General features: G+C 36.1%; 1 protein-coding gene across 1 annotated transcript; it reads left to right on the top strand.

The window, feature by feature from the left end:
• The first annotated feature begins 8,400 nt into the window (after positions 1 to 8,400).
• Positions 8,401 to 8,835, top strand: LOC112618833 (small nuclear ribonucleoprotein E). The gene has a single exon (XM_025376361.1). The coding sequence runs from the start codon at positions 8,412 to 8,414 to the stop codon at positions 8,688 to 8,690; it is 279 nt and encodes a 92-aa protein (XP_025232146.1). The 5' UTR covers positions 8,401 to 8,411; the 3' UTR covers positions 8,691 to 8,835.
• Positions 8,836 to 11,992: the final 3,157 nt, after the last annotated feature.

Below are 11,992 nucleotides of genomic sequence, written 5' to 3'. Positions count from 1 at the left end.
GGGAGGCAGAGCTTGCAGTGAGCTGAGATCGCGCCACTTACTCCAGCCTGGGCGACAGAGTGAGACTCCGTCTCAAAAAAAAAAAAAGAATAAATTGGGCTCAAATAACTTTATTGTCTTTGTGATAGAATAGCAAGCTTCAAGATAATAATAATAATAAAAATCAGTGGCAATATTTTCAATTTCACAACAGATCTACTCTCTATCCAAAGGGGCATTCTAGTATAACTAAAGCCCAAAAATGAACCTGCGGGATACAAATGCCACATTCCATGGGCTCCAGTCTAGTAGCATTGCTACCACGAAGAATGAGATTACATCACATAAAATCTGTGAGTTTGTACTTAAATGTGATCAAAGGAACTGATTACCTTCCTGATGATTAGTGGGACATTTTAAGAATGTATAAAGTAATATTTACAACAGTTCACAACACCATAGTTAGGAGATAATGTCAGCAGCCAAAGAAGTTATGATGGAATTAATCAGTGAGAAATGACACTTACGTGTTAAAGTTCTGTTTGGGCTTTATTTATTCCAATTAAAATGGAAAAAAAAAAAGACAAAGGAATTTTTTTTTCTGTGAAAATGGAGTTTGCTGTAAGATTCTCTAGTGGTGCTAGACCTAGAACTGTATGGGACACAGAAATAGTTGAAATTTGAAATATTAATTTGATGGACTAAAAAGCATTTAGAAGCATACCTTTCACTTCCTGATCCTTAGAAACATTCAGTTATGTTATTAGGGTGAACATGGTCTTGAATACCTCTTTTTACAAGTCCAGGGTTCAAAATGTGATCACAGCCACTGTTTGAATTACCTTTTCTCATATACTTTTGTAAAAGAAAGGGAATAGACAGCAATTATTTCTAAAATTATTTGTATCTGTGAAAAGAGTATGGTTCCCTTTATCTCTGGAAGATCATCCAGGCTTACTAAAGAGTGAGCAGTAATCCTGAAGGTTTAATCTGAATATCGTAATAATACTATTTAGAAATTCATAATTCCTTGAAACTTTCCTCTGCTAAATTTTGTATATGCGTTATAAATGTACTAATTTTTAATATATACAGAATCACAATTTTATTTTAATGGAGAAAGAAACATCCTAAGTATAACAGTGGTTCTCTGAATTTGTAATGTAATGCCTCTACCACACTTAAGCCTTTAGTAAAAGAAATGAGATGTGCTAGTGGTAACAATCACTGGAGGAAAGAAGCTATTTTCATTTATTTCCTAGAGGGCAGGGATACTTAATATTCTGTAATGCATAGGACAGTTCCTTTCAACAAAGCATTGTTCTTCCTTATATCTAATAGTGTCTGTGTTGCAAAAGACTAAAACAACGTCCTAACCAATGTTCATATTTAAAAATGTGCAAGTTTTTCCTTTTGCCTCATGACAGATATCAAATAAATGACAAGGACTACAAAGTTTCTAGAAGGCTAATCTTTCATGGCCAAGCCAGCTAAGTAACAGTAAATATAATAAATAACAACCAGACAAAATTGCCTGATGTTTAAGAGATGCTGGGCTTGAGCCTGGTAACCTTTCATACACTGCCTCAAGTGTTCTTTGAAGAGGAAGAAAAGAAATGGTTGAACAGTGTGTCTTAGAGCTGTTCTTATAGGCATGTATACTAATCCTCTTCAGAAAACACTTTGCATTGATTACGTAGAAAAATCTTCTTGGACAGAAGCCATACAAACTCTCAATACTGAAGAGAATATGGTAGAAAATAAAGACAAAAGTGAAGCTTGTTATTCTATCACAAAGAGAATAAAGTTATTTGGGCCCAATTTATTCTTTACAGACCTTGGTTGTTTACTGCATTGGTGCTTCCTGTTTCTCTGGGAAATATCAAATTGATTATTAAAAGAATCTTTACATGATCTTCCAAGTAATCAAAATTAAGCTGTTCAACTAGAGTAATATATTCTTTTTCTTTATTATTTATTAAAGAGAGGTGCTGCATAGTCTACATTTCTACTTTTTAAAAATTACATATAGTATGATATGAGAGGATAGAAATGATGTAAAGGTAGAATGTATAGTAAAGAGAAGAGCAGAGTGAAAAGATTTGGAAAATTCACAACCTGGTCACATAAAGAGTGAAAAGGCATCTTTAAGAGAGTAAATTAAGGGTTTGGCCAAAAATCTGTTTGCTCGAAAAATTAGTACCCACAGAATCCTGAAACACATTTCAGAGATCTTTGAGGCAAGCTAAGACCTTGAGGGCCAGGTTTCTAGAGAGGTACTTGCAGGATCTCAGCCATTGCTGCCCGCTGCTGCCTCCAGTGTCTGATCCCTGCATCCAGGCACAGTGCTCTTCTGCTGTCCCATCTTTGCCTTGAGCAGAGTAGAAGTACTAAGCTTTGGCAACATTCATGCCGTGCTAACTCTGCAAGCCAACAGAGTTCCTGAGCTGTGGGGTATGGCTTCTTCCACCTAAATTTTAAAGGATGTTGCCTACAGCCTAGGGGTTCAGGCACAGACTTGCCATAAGGATGGAGCAACTGCAGAGAGTCCCTAGTAGGACAATGTCCAGCAGAAATGTGCGATTGAATCTGCCACAGAGAGCCTCCACCAGGGCAATGCTTAGTGAATCCATGGGAGCAAGGCCACTTCATAGACTCCAGAACTGTTGAGCTGCCATCATGCAACACCAACTTCGGAGAGCTGAAGGCATGAGACTCCAACCTGTGAGAGCTGCTATGTGGGCCAAGCCAAGTAAAGCCATATGAGTAAGGCTCTCTGAGGCCCCAGTGAAACCAAGCGGTGGCACATAGAGTAAACAATTTTTCTAGAGTCTTACGATTTAATGTTGTGTGTCCTGTTTGGTTTTGGACTTACTTGGGCCATATTATATCTTTCCTTTTGCTTATTCCTGCCTTTGGGAATGGGAATATTTATCCTATGCCTGTTCTACTTTGTATTTTGGAGGCAGATAACTTGTTTTGATTTCACAGTCTCATAGTTGGAAGGGAACTTGCCTTAGGATTAATCGTGCCTTGGTTACCACTGATATCTGAGTTAGATGAGACTCTGGACTTTGGACTTTTAAGTTGATTCAGAATGAGTTAAGACTTTGGGGCTATTGGAATGGAATAAATGTATCTTGCTTGTGAGAACATGAGTTTTAGGGCAGTCATGCAATGCAATGGTTTGAGTGTGTACCTCAGAAAGCATGTGTTGGAAACTTAATCTCCAATGTAACAGTATTGGGTGGTGGGGCCTAATGAGAAGTGATTAAGCCATAAGGACTTTGTCTTCATGAATAAGTTAATGCCAATGTGAGTGTGTGTATTATCACAGGGGTGGGTGCATTGTAAAAAGGAAAGTTTGGTCTCCTTTTCTCTTCTCTCTCTCTCATCCTCTCTCTCACTTTGACCCACTCTTATCCTTTTGCCTTCCATTGTGAGATGACATATTTTCTTTATAAATTATCCAGGCTTAGGTATTCTGTTATAGCAGCACAAAACAGACTAAGGCAAGCTCTAAATTTCCTGTGGACTAGGACTTTATTCTGTAATTCCTTAACATCCCCACCAACATTTAGAGGACTTAAAAGCAGATTGTGAATATTTTATGAGTTACATGACTCCTAACTTGCTAGATTCTCAAAATAAAATTAGATAATCCATTATAAAGTTTCTATTTTTTAAATAAGCACATTATATTGTTTTTGTAACATTATGAAAGGCTTCGTTTTCGATGGGATTTAAACTTTCCTTGAAAGATAAGAGATACATATAAGATAATAAATGTACAAAATATAATAGAGAAATAAAAGAAAATATTTAGGGACAATATTTATCATATTTGTTGTATATGAAAGTAAAATGAAGATCCAACTGTTGAACGATCAATTATGCATGACACTGAGAGCATCTGGGGCCACTAGCAGTGTATTGTCTTGCAATGGTTTGTGTTGTATGAAAATATTTTAATGGGATGACATAGAATGTGTAGGAAAAAAAAAATTTTCTTTCTTCTCAACATTGGTTAGAGTCTTAGTAAACCCCTGTGTATAGTATCATATTCTATTAATATTAGCAGATGTGGAATGTACCAAGAACAGCAAATAAAATGCTTCAAATAGAACATAACTGATGCTAAAAGCATATTTTTCCAATGTGATGGTTTTATCAATGCAAAAGAGAGTAGGATGTTTCTCAAATACAGAATATTTTTAAATGGTAAGTTTGTAGTTGTTAAGTTCTAGTTAACTTCAAGAATCCAGAAAACCAGGCACATATTTAAAGTTTAGTAGGACAGTAATATCAACTAGTGTCTTTAGTTGGTGATTTTCTTTCTCCTTACTTACTTTATAGCTCTCAACGTCCATTATATCTAGGGAAAATGAGGTTGTGTTTTATGTTTTTTTTTTTTTTTTTCATGAAAGTAACATCCTGGATAGATTTTTTTAAGGGAAAAAAATTAGATTTTATGTGTGTGTGTATGATATGTATGTATATATCACTTTTCCTTTGCGATGAAATAATTAGTAAGCAATTAGTAAGAACTAGTAAGGAACTAATCTATTTAGCTGTTGGCAAATTGATATGTGGTAAGGATTTCCTAGGACAATTATATGAGTGAGCTAAAAAAAAAATCAAGGGAAAAAATTCAAAATATTAGGAAAAATATATACTATATATCAAGGTTAATATATTGAAAAATATTCCCCCATTGATTTGTGCAGCAAAACTGCAGGCAATTTTAGCCTACAGGTGACATGGTAAATGCAATTTTTGTTGTTGAGCTTTTTGAGATTGTTATCTTACCACATTTAGCATAAAATCCGTTTAAGCTCTTAGGATAATGTCTGGCATATTATAAGAGATGAATCTGTGTTGGTGATGTCATCACCATCACTGTTGTTATACTTCATAATTGGTGGATTGCTAAGTAATCTGGCACATCTGAGAAATGGACCTGTTGTTGGACACTTGAACTCCACTTCTGAATAAGAAGATGGCAGTTAACACATATTTGGGAAGTCTGTTCTTAATGATTACCACTGGGCAGAAAACAATCTCAAGGCAGAGTGATGTGTTCAGTCATAATCTGCCAAAGAGTAACCTGGATCTTGCTTTTAATTTTGGGGCCTGGGGAGGGGAATTCCAATTTAGCCTGGAAATTAGAGGCTACTGAAACTACCTATAGGTGATGGTTTTTATCCAGCTGGTCACTCCTAGCCTGAATAGACATAGTAGGAGTTACTGAAAGTCAGAATCTCTGGAAAATGTTGAAGGTTCAAGCCAGGTGCCTGTAGTGATCTTGGTGTGGCTAATAAGCTTCTGATAATATTTATCATTTTGATTTTTCTGAAGTTAGGTAACAAGAAAGTAATCAAATAATCCACAAATATTTATTAAATGCCTATATAAGAATGTCTAGACATTTAAAATGTTTCAGATACTGTCTCCATCCATAAAGTGTTTATCCTCATTCGATGAGAAAAATACTTTGAAAATATTTATTTTTAAAATATGTTACTAGTCACATTAAAGGTATAGCAGAGAAAGTAAAATCTCGTAAGACTTCAAAATGTTGCCTATATACTGTGTGCTATCATAATTGAAAACAGGTTTTAGAGTTTTGTAAGCACAGCTATGAAAATAATTTACCAACCTGAAGTGAGCATATCAGTCACAGAATTAAAGACTTAACGAGTTAAACTTATTTATTTATTTATTTATTTTTGTTGCTTGGGATTGTAGATATTTTAGCAAATAATAACATGTTTTAGAAAATGTAGAAATGGCTGGGCGCAGTGGCTCGCACCTGTAATCCCAGCACTTTGGGAGGCCAAGGCGGGAGAATCACGAGGTCAGGAGATGGAGACCATTCTGGCTAACACGGTGAAACCCCGTCTCTACTAAAAATACAAAAAAATTAGCCGGGCGTGGTGACGGGAGCCTGTAGTCCTCGTTACTGGGGAGGCTGAGGCAGGAGACTGGCCTGAACCCGGGAGGCGGAGCTTGCAGTGAGCCGAAATCGGTCCACTGCACTCCAGTCTGGGCGACAGAGCGAGACTCCGTCTCAAAATACAATAAAATAAAATAAAATAAAATAAAATAAAATGTAGAAATGAATTCCAAATTTCTGCCCAGCAGCTCCGCAATGAGAATCTTCCTTATGTGTAGCCGGCTTTATTTATGCTAAATCAATGCTCCAATGTTTTTTAAAAAATTCCCAAGGAGTTCAGAAAACCAGAACAGTCCCTATCCCTTTGCCCCACCAGGTAATTCTAAATCATAACTTTCTGATTCTTTGAGATCTTATCCCTGTTTTCCAACTCATCCATTCAAACAACAAATGAGGAGAGGTGGAAAGGGAATGAGGGAAGATAAATAATAGGTGATAAATTTGGGGAGGAAAAGTAAGAAAAGAAAAGACCAATCAGGTAGGATGGAATGGAGGAACACTGTAAAAATTCAACCTGAAAGTAAACAAGTAAGCTCATAATACTCTAATATTAAGTAAAAAAATTCTATCCATAAACCTATTATGTACCCACAAAAATTAAAAATTTAAAAATTTAAAAAAAATTCCTTTTGAGCTTCTCTAAACCTGGCAACTAAGAAAAAAAAAAAAATCAATTACATATTAATGAAGTCTTTCTCCTCTCGTTCATTAGCATTTTAGGTCACTAAACTCTTTTCACTTATTAATTGGCATCAGTATGTTGATTTACTAAGGATCACAGAGTATATACTCTGTGGAAGCAAAACTGGATCTGACATTTGCTAGCTCAGCCTGCTGCTTTCACATATTTTTTGTTACAAAAAAAAATCTGTCTCTCTTTGCTAGAGTAAAGACGAAGAACTATCAGAGAAAATATGTTGTTATTTTACCAAATTCATCAACTATAGAAGTAGAAGCATTTCTTCAAATACCAGTAGCTGTTTAGAACTTTTGATTAATCAGTAACCCTACAAAAATAATATGAATATGAATAAAGATAATTTGGAAGACACCAATGAGTAGCAAATTATATTTATTATAAAATATAGCAATTTAAATACCATCATATATGTAATGATATAAAAGTAAAATGTTAGAGTTTATGAATATAATAATAGTTATACTGAATTATTCTTAGCTAGAAAAATTTTAAATTAAGACTTAACACAAAAGAAAATGTGAATGTAGGATTTCGTAGGGTTAGTTTACATTTTGCTTTTTCCTAAAATATTATTCTATATAGGGTATAAAACTTGCTAGTACATACACACTCATGTACATGCATAGCATTTACATCTCAGAAATGTATTATATATTATGTATATGTATATATCACAAATAAAGAATAAAATATTTCCTGTTAAAATGTGTTTGGTAAAAATCTTTATAAAACGTGTTTTCATAATAACTAAAAGCATACTGAAACTGACCCTAATTTTATATATAAAATGTAATTCAAGAAAGACTTTTAAGTGCATTATATACACGTTTTAAGGAGAGTATGTAATGGAAATTTTCTGATCTTTGTCTGCCACCTAGTGGTGTACTCGACAGTGTCTTTTTTAAAAGGCTAGTGTAAAACTCACTGAATTGGAATTTACATATTGGAATTACAGACCCAGTCATTTAATGCTTATGAAGCTATGAGTAAACAGAAACAGAAATTCAGTGTATGTCTTGTATGGTATTCATATATTACCGTGTCAATTACAAGGTTTTCCAAGGCTTGCTTTGCTATTTACAAAATGTAAAACTTCAAGATTAGAACGAACAGGATAGAGCTGTTGCCGTAAGGCATAATCTTCGAAATCAGGTTCCAAAGGAGCTAACTGTCAAAAGTTACGTGAAGTTTTAAAAGTCTAACTAGCTATCATGTACTGTTGAAGTACTTGTAATTGTGTAGGAGTTTCTGAAGCACTTGTATGTACACTGGTTCATTTAACTATGTCACATAACAAATTAAAATGTATATGAAATATTTGTTGTCTTAATGCTAACTTTATAAATTAATTACCTATAAAAGCAAAAAGATATATTGAAGTTATTCGGATAGAATAATTAGACAAACAAAAATAATTATCGGTTGTACATTCATGCTCTTCTGTGTGGTAGAGAGTCTATTTTCTTGAATGAAGGAGAGGTGGTGAGAGCAGATATATGTAGGTTCAAAATAAATGACAAATAGAGAAAGCCATACATTTCTAAAATAAAACACTCAAAATGAAAAGTTCAGGTGTGTATTATTTAAAATGCTCATTATACTCAAGGACAATATTGTTAAGTTAATATCTTTCCTTTGAAATGTTTGTTCAGTAAAAAGAGCTTGTCATGAGCCTCCCGCTGCCCCTTTCTTCGCCCACCTGCTGGGAGACGCACTTGCATTTGTGAGTGAAGGCTGGTGTATATTAAAAACTTACTGGGTCTTGGAAATTTCACCATGGCGTACCGTGGCCAGGGCCAGAAAGTGCAGAAGGTTATGGTGCAGCCCATCAACCTCATCTTCAGATACTTACAAAATAGATCGCGGATTCAGGTGTGGCTCTATGAGCAAGTGAATATGCGGATAGAAGGCTGTATCATTGGTTTTGATGAATATATGAACCTTGTATTAGACGATGCAGAAGAGATTCATTCTAAAACAAAGTCAAGAAAACAACTGGGTCGGATCATGCTGAAAGGAGATAATATTACTCTGCTACAAAGTGTCTCCAACTAGAAATGATCAATGAAGTGAGAAATTGTTGAGAAGAATACAGTTTGTTTTTAGATGTCCTTTGTCTAATATGAACATTTATTCATATTGTTTTGATTACCCTTGTGTTATACAAGATGGCAATAAATGCTGTGGGATTGTTTGTATTTAAAAAAAAAAAAAAACTTACTGGGTCTTTACAATTATCTGTAGCTAAGAGAAGTAACTTTTTCATATAGTGAGAATTGACTAATGCAAAGATTAAAATGTCCTGGGACCTGGACACAATTAATATTACATATTATAGAAAGGGAAGTGATTTATTATAAAAGGAACAAAAACATATGACTTCTTTGTCTTAAAATTAACATTAATAGAAAGGAAAGAATACCATTCTTTTCTTTGAGAAAGGTCAATTTACCTTTGAACCTGATTCTGTACTCTTAATCTGGGAAATGACTATTCTATAAGATTAGCATTCATAATTAATTTCTAACCCTGTTACATTGTTACAGGATCACTGGAGTGTCATTTTTCTGGTCAGGAACCTCTGTGGCTGGTGGCGCTCTTGCCCTAGTTTTGCTCGGACCTACTGGGTTTGTTTAACCTGCTCAGCCTGTCAGTCTTCACTCAACTCACGCTACCAGCCTGGGTCCCATACCTGCCAAGGGTGAGTCAGGCATGGAACAGCAAAGGGTGTGTAAATGAACATGGGGTCTAGCCACTGAGCAGAGTCAGATGTGCCAGTTACCACAGCGGGACAGGCAGCTCCAGGTGCTGGCATGAGTGCTGGCTCTCTGTAAAGCTGTGGCTGAGCAAGACACACTGCAAGCAGCTTCCACATTGCACTGGGAAACATGGTTGCACCTTGAAGCTTGGAGATGCCAGGAACTGCAGAGCCCCAAAGAGAGAGTCACAGTCCTGGCTCGAGAGGCTTCCAGGTCTGGGATTTCTGAAGGGCCACAGTTCTTTACTCTTCAACTGCAGTGTGTCGAGCAAGGAGCATGTTTCAGCCCTGTTTGTGTTACAGCTCTTTCAGCCCCACCATTTGACAGGTCCAGAGTTCTTGTCCTACCACCATGAAGAATGAGATATGGAGACAAGTGGAGAGTATGAGCAAGATAAATAGGAGTTTTATTGAGTGACAGAACAGCTAAGTCTCCTGCAGGGGACAGCTCCTTTCCACAGGCATGCAGCCAGTGTCCAGATGAGTGTTCAGCTCCTAGCAGAGAGGAGACCCTGGAGTGGGAAGCTCCTCCCTGCAGGAAGGTTGTCCCATCTTCCCAGCTTTCAGCAGAGAGGAGGTCACGGAGTGGATTGTTCCTCTCTGCAGCTGGTTGTTCTGATGTCTGTTCTGCTCTGGCTGAGCCTTAGGGTTTTATGGGCCTCAGATGGGAGGAAGTGTGTGCTGATTGATTGGTCCATGGGTGGCCATGGGTGGACCAGAAAAGGCACCACATGTACTTATTCCAGTCTGCACGACTGGCAACCTGGCCTCCAGCCTTTAGGCCCTCCCGGGCCTGAAGGTGGGGCCTCACTGGGGACCACCCCCTTCCACCCACGAGCCTGTCTGTCTCCTGCCACCATCTATGGTGCCCAGGTTGCTCATGCAAAGGGACATCTGTATGCCAGCACAGGGCTGTTCTTAGTCCCCCTTGGCCTCCCCACCATGCTTGTTGGTGCCCAAATTCCAGAGAGGCTCGAGGCAGCAGGGTCCTTGTGTCTCAGCATTGTACCAAGTGTGTGCATGCCTGGCCAGGCTGCAACAGTGCCCAGGCTTGGCCCACATTGCTCCAAGATTGGAGTAGATGCTGACAGTGAGGAGAAGCCAGACAGTGGGAGCAGGTACTTCCAAGCCTGCAAGGGCACGAGGGGTCTTCCTAAGACCCCAAGAGTGTAGGGATGCGGGAATGCACAGCCGTGGTTTCGGCAGCTCAGCTTCACCTGGGAGGATGGGGTACCTGCCTGCTCTGTGGAGCATTAGTCCAGACCAATGTGTTCCTGCTGCAGCCAGCATGATGGCAGTGGCTGCTTCAAACTGCTTGCCACTGCTGTCAGTATGACAGCCTGAAAGAAAAGCACAATTTTTATAAAACTGTCTACAAGAAAGGATGCAACACTTATTTTTATAGGAGATAATCTATTAAAATTTTGTGTGGAAACTGGTGCTTATGAGAATACAAAAGTTAAAATACAGATAAATTATTAGAATTATGAAATTATTAAATATTGTGCAATTGTTTTCCAAAGAATATAGTAAAACTATAATCACTAATAATATAGTAAAACTATAATCACTAATAAGGTCAAAATGAAAAGAAAAGAAGTATGAATTTGCTGTGTTCCACTTTATACTTCAAGCATAGAGTCTTTTTGGCACTAGGCTAGGCTCACTTCTGATGTAAGTAGGTATTTTATTCACAGATTTTAATTTATGTTGTAAAGGTATAGAATAATGTAGTCATTACAAATAGAAATTAATGCTATACAATATGCCATATGTTTATTTGAAATTATAACTGCCAGGTGTCTAAAACATGGTAGTTATTTCCAAAAGTATTTTTCACAGTTTATTTTCAAATTTGCATTCCTCTTTTATTGTATGTACTCAGTTTAAAAAATGTCATTCTCACCCAAGGCTCTTATAAATGAAGTGTGGTACAAACTTATTTGTTTTTTCTGATTAAAAAATATGTTTTTGACATAAAAATACACATGTACAAAAACAAGAGAAAAATAATACTTAAAAATACATTCTTATTAGGCCTATGTGTATATATAATATATATTTCAATGTATTTAAAACACATGTGTGTTTATATATGGTTTTATAACTAAGTTTGGAATCTAAACTGTATCAAAATTAATTTTATATCATTATTTTTTGCTTCAATAATATTTTATTGAGTGTAATATTTCATGCTATAGAGCTTCGTTCATATGCTTTTGGTAATCAACCATTATTGTTGAATATTCTCTATTAAAATCAATAAACAGCTCTGATTATTTTAGTCTATCCATTATAATTATTTTTAATACAAATGTCTAATATTTAAGTTAAATAACAAAGATGTATTATAGATATTGATATGTATTTGTATATTGTCCTCTAGACACTTATTTAAAACTCTGAGAAGCAATTGTTAACTACGTGTCAAAGCCTTAATATTTTACATCCTCTTATTATATATTTCTAGTCCTTTAAATCTGGCCAAAGAAAATCTCCAAAATGTATACAATGCTTTAAGCCTGAAATTTCAGTATCATTTATTACTTTGAAATATTAGAAATCATGTATATACTTTAAAATGTCATAATGCTTAAGT

This window comes from Theropithecus gelada, chromosome 2, assembly GCF_003255815.1.
Source record: "Theropithecus gelada isolate Dixy chromosome 2, Tgel_1.0, whole genome shotgun sequence".
NCBI classification, from domain to species: domain Eukaryota; kingdom Metazoa; phylum Chordata; class Mammalia; order Primates; family Cercopithecidae; genus Theropithecus; species Theropithecus gelada.
The sequence above is the reverse complement of the archived record's forward strand: the minus strand, read 5'-3'. Positions and strand labels throughout refer to the sequence as shown.